Source organism: Gossypium arboreum, chromosome 13 (genome assembly GCF_025698485.1).
Source record: "Gossypium arboreum isolate Shixiya-1 chromosome 13, ASM2569848v2, whole genome shotgun sequence".
Taxonomy (NCBI): domain Eukaryota; kingdom Viridiplantae; phylum Streptophyta; class Magnoliopsida; order Malvales; family Malvaceae; genus Gossypium; species Gossypium arboreum.
In genome coordinates this window covers 11900120-11904852 of record NC_069082.1, presented here as the reverse complement: position 1 = coordinate 11904852, position 4733 = coordinate 11900120, and the positions used below count along the sequence as shown (strand labels likewise).

At 37.0% G+C, this 4733-nt stretch overlaps 1 protein-coding gene across 1 annotated transcript; it reads right to left on the bottom strand.

Moving 5' to 3' along the window:
- Positions 1–1393: 1393 nt before the first annotated feature.
- Positions 1394–3356, bottom strand: LOC108464609 (xyloglucan endotransglucosylase protein 6). The gene is made up of 4 exons (XM_017764974.2): positions 3083–3356; positions 2828–2928; positions 2289–2482; positions 1394–1988 (listed from the first exon to the last, which is right to left on the bottom strand). Exons 1-4 carry the CDS (start codon positions 3339–3341, stop codon positions 1568–1570), a joined length of 975 nt encoding a protein of 324 aa, XP_017620463.2. The 5' UTR covers positions 3342–3356; the 3' UTR covers positions 1394–1567.
- Between the last annotated feature and the right edge of the window lie 1377 nt (positions 3357–4733).

The following is a 4733-nucleotide window of genomic DNA, read 5'->3' as shown; positions in this document are numbered from 1 at the left end:
CCGTAGCTTTAGGTGGGTTTGTTGAAGTTGGTAAATGTTGAAGATGGTAAATAAGTTGTTATAACAGCTCCTAGTATTTAGGGATTAGTTACTTGTAATTAAGTACTAAGTATGTTAATTAGTTACTACCTATCCTTTATATTACAGTCAAGCTATAGCAATAAAAAAATATACTGGAAGTATTTTTCATTCTATCTTATCTTTTCCACCGTCTTAACAGGGTTGCTATGTACTTTACATTTAGTGCCCAATTTTCAGTATCATACCAGACCATCAATAAGGGTCCCCCAATTGACTCCGCATCAATCCTATCCCATTCCCACGAATAAAGAGTTGAGCTTTTCTTTTTTACATAAAGTTTCATGCATTGAAGAGAAGTTTCTCTTAAAATAAAATCCGTGACTCTCAATCGATAATTTTAAATTACCCATCAATCATTGACAATGGCCCAGTTGTAGATAGCCATCATATTGTCCTATGTCCTACCTCTTTTTTCCTTCTACGGGATCAGTGCTTTGAATTATTGAGATTAAAAAGCATAATGTAAAGGTGATTCTTAGTCAATTTAAGCAAAAATGAAGTCCCTGACCCCCTATATTGAAGCTCTGTTTCTCCGACTTTAGGACCCATTACAGCAAATCTTATTCTTAACGAGTTAATCGTGCAACTTTTTGACAATTATTATCATTTTCATCATGCTTAATCATGGGGAAGGCCTACCATAATTACTCTCGCGATACACGTTATATGTCGTGATTGTGCGCACACGTTTTCTCGGCTTATGCCTCACGTGATTCCCGTATGTGCAGCCTTTCATCTTTCATCCTACATCACAATTTGCATTTGATGCTTTATTTTATATATTCAGTGCACATAATAATTATCATTTTAATAAGTCCCATGAGTTATAAGAGCATCAAAACTTTAACTTGCTTTGCTCATTGTCTCGTTGATCATGGACTTAATAATTGTACAAGAAATGGTATAGAAGAATAATTTGGACATATATGATGACCAATGAAGCTGGTTGAAATGGGTGGGTGAAAGAGTCAGTGAGAAACAGCAATTGAACTGACTTTGCGAAATGATTTCAAAAACATGTCTTACTATCGCCAACACTACTTCATTCATTTTGTGTTCTAATTTTCTCCATTTACCCCTTCCAAAAGAACTGATTCAATGCCGGCTTTATGCCCTCTCTTTTGTCTCTAGTTTCTGTGTAGGATTGACAACTCCGATACCATCAACCCACATATTTTACTATGCTCTGGGGTCCATAACGCCAGACTTCATCAACATCCTCTTCTTGGTCCCGTGTGACATCCCGTGAGTATTGTACACATATAAAAAGTCAGAATGCATGTCCCATTAGAGCAACTAATGTCTGAACAGGTTTACACAACACAAAAAAAGAGATTTATATACCAATTATATCATACAAAGTGGAAACAAAGCCAGAACCAAAACATGCGAGTACATGTTATATATGACTACGATTCATCATCATCATCAACCCCCCGACATATTTTACAATGTACCCGAACAAAACCCTCGTAGGCCGCCACTACTAGTGGCGGTGATGCTCACACTCCACAGGCATGACAGGGAACCTAGCAGTGTCGGTACAATAGTCATACACCAAGTGGTTGGCCCTCACCCACACCAGCTGGTGGCTCTGGTGCACGCTTAGCTCCGACATTGTCGGTTCATCCCACCAGAACCTCTTCTCGCCGCTGCTCCTACATTTCTCGGCAATTTCATTGGCGGCTACCGAAACTGGGCACTCGCACGCGTCGATTTCAAACCCTTTGTAAGTGGCAATGAATGGTGCATGGCTCCAATCGGTCTTCACTAGGCCACCCTGTGTGGCCCAATCATCGGCATTCCATATTGAACTATATACGCCCATGGCTTGGTCTTTGGGAAAAGGAATCCCTTTGTGTTCCATGTTGGTGTGCACTCTTATTGGGGTCTCGTCCACTAAAAATCTGATATTTAAAAAAAGAAACAAAAAAAAAACAAAAATATACGTCAAAATAATTCCCAGCACCAAGAATGTAAAAATCCAAAACGCACAAAAATCAATATGTACCCACCAACATTTTAATTTCATGTCTTAGAACATAAAATAATAATTGAATGCCCTTTTCTAAAAAGAATGTAGCCTTTTAACACTAATTACAACTCTTCATTAAATCCAACACTTATTAAGTGTTTCTCTTTTAACTTTTAACTTATACATATAAGCACCCACATGTATTTAAGTATGACATTGTAACAATACTCACACAACTTGGCGCTGGTTCCAGAGGATGGAATAAGAGTGAAAGTCTTTGGTAGGGTCAAACCAAAGGTTCATCCTTTGCTCTCTGTTGCCTACACCATTGACGTACACATTGGTCTGAACGAGGTAAGGTTCACCTGTGGTATTGCCTAGGAACTCGAAATCGAACTCGTTGTGATTTGGACCGTCCGATGACATCTATGTCCGCAAAAAACACCATCAAACCAAATAACACATCATTTTCACAGCACCTAAATTTGTGTAAAAGGTAAATTAATGATGGGATGATCAATGACACTAATTTCAATCAAATGACGGGAGGAAAACAAAGCTCCTTTACCAAAATCGTGATTGATAGACATTAAAGAAGAAAAGAAGACCAAAAAATTGTTCATTGCAAGGGGTCCCTTGTCATGAGTCCATAAAGCACACAGCTGAGCTGTTGTCCACCATTTGTACAAGCTCGGAACATTTCTTTATTATCATTTTCAGGCATGTTTTAATTAAAATAAAAACATTGATTAATAGTCTAATAATACTCACATAGTAAGCAGTTACAGTCCCAGCAGAGTCGCCTTCTACAAGCTTAATCTGCATGGTCACTTTCCCAAATAGATACTTGCTTTTTGATGCAAAGCCAGCACCTGATATCACCAAAACCCACCATTTTCATTAATCTACAAGCTGGCATGTTTACAACGAAGAAAAAAGTTGGAAGTACCATATTGTAATGAAAAACAGGGAGTCAATGAACATAAGTAGGTGGGTACTTGGAGAGCAAGAAAGGGTGGAAATTACCCGAATAGTTGTCGAGTTTGAGCTTAAGGAGCTCTCCTTCATAGATGAAGTGATCCATAGCCCAACCAGGTTGGAAAAGCTCATCGAACTTAGCTGAGCTTACCAGACCCAGCATCATAAGACCCACAAATAGACCGAAACTCACACACATTTTAAAAGAGACAGCCATGGAGGTAAATGGGAGAGAGACAGAGAGATGGAGCTCAGTGAAGCTTTTGCTCCGAATAATAGTCTGTAGAAGTAGAGAGTGGGTTCTCATTTTTATAGCCAAAAAAATTCCATTGGGTCCATGTCACAAGAAGGATCGGATATGGGGGGAGTGGCACTATCCCCTCATTTCAATGGACACATCAGAAGCCACGTCACCCTACTTTATTTTTAGCCACGCGAGATACTCCCAAAATAAATATCGGGTTAATTTGAATGGACCTCCCCAAACTATCCATTAAATTCTAATTTAGTATTTAATTTTTGAAAAACACCTAATTGAGTATTTAAGGTATCAATCCTGTATTTAAAGCAATAATTAAAATCCTTTTGAACACCTCAAGGTTCAAACTCTATTAATATAACTCTCATTCTCTAATTTGTGATTGAACTAGATATCGAGAGAGAAAATCTGTGCAGAAAAAACCTACAATTGGAGGACCTGTTATCGAATTAACCCAAACATTTTTTAAAAATGTAACCGTTACTATTGGGAAAGGTTGAAGTTGGGAGCAAAGGTAGGCAGTGTGGTAGGACATGTCTCTGTTTCGAAAGGGACGGTTTGCAGATTTTGATGCAATAAAAGGAAGCCACGACGACAAGTACAGCTGTTTGTCTTAGCTGTCCAGTTGGGAGTGGCAGTATGAGTAAAGAAAAAAGCTTCCCTGTTTGTTCCCAACTATTGGATTTTCCAGGGGCCCATCCCTAACCTTTTACAAAAAAAAAAAAATCTAATCCAACCCAATGTATAGGTTAATTACAATTAAAACAGTTGATGTTAAAATTGAATACAATATTTACATTTTAATTGATCTGCTTCAATATTTTAATTTTTTTTACTAATATTTAAAAAGCAGGGTCGTATTTTTAAAGGGATAGGTTGCAACTTGCAATTAATCATTTCTCTTTTTGTATTTTTTTTTCACTGCCAGCTGGACAGTACAACACTGTATTATATTTCCATATTTTTAAAAAATATTAAAAGTTGTGGCGTAGGGGCAATTTAATTCCAAGAAAATATCATATTTTGAGCCTTGATGTGTGTGCCATTTTAAAAAAAAAAATGTTCAAGACTTCGACCGTTTCGACCAATAGGCATTAATCTAGTATTAATTAATGAAAAAAAGATAGCAATGATAGATTGAATGATATAGAAAAATTGGAGTGGGTAAGTAAATGTAGGCAGATATTTGGGATGGGCATGTCATTAAATTTTGGGGTCCAGAAGTAATATTAATTATTCATTTATTTTTGACTTTGGTCACAAGTGTTGGGATAAGATGGGTTCAATTTAAGAACTTGGATTCAATTATTGGGTGAATCCTCATCTTAATAATGTTATACGTGCAATAAAGAATGTAAATATATTTTACCCAGAATAAAAATTAAAGAAAAACTCACAAAGATATTTATGCATATTCAAACTCCTACAGCCTGTGCTTTC

What these genes read in the sequence shown, in the direction of transcription:
- LOC108464609 (XM_017764974.2), bottom strand. Translation starts at nt 3,341, where the DNA reads ATGAGAACCCACTCTCTACTTCTACAGACTATTATTCGGAGCAAAAGC. An exon ending in CAAACTCGACAACTATTCGG is followed by an intron (nt 2,929 to 3,082) that starts GTAATTTCCACC and finishes TGGTGATATCAG; the next exon opens with GTGCTGGCTTTGCATCAAAA. An exon ending in TGGAACCAGCGCCAAGTTGT is followed by an intron (nt 1,989 to 2,288) that starts GTGAGTATTGTT and finishes TTTAAATATCAG; the next exon opens with ATTTTTAGTGGACGAGACCC.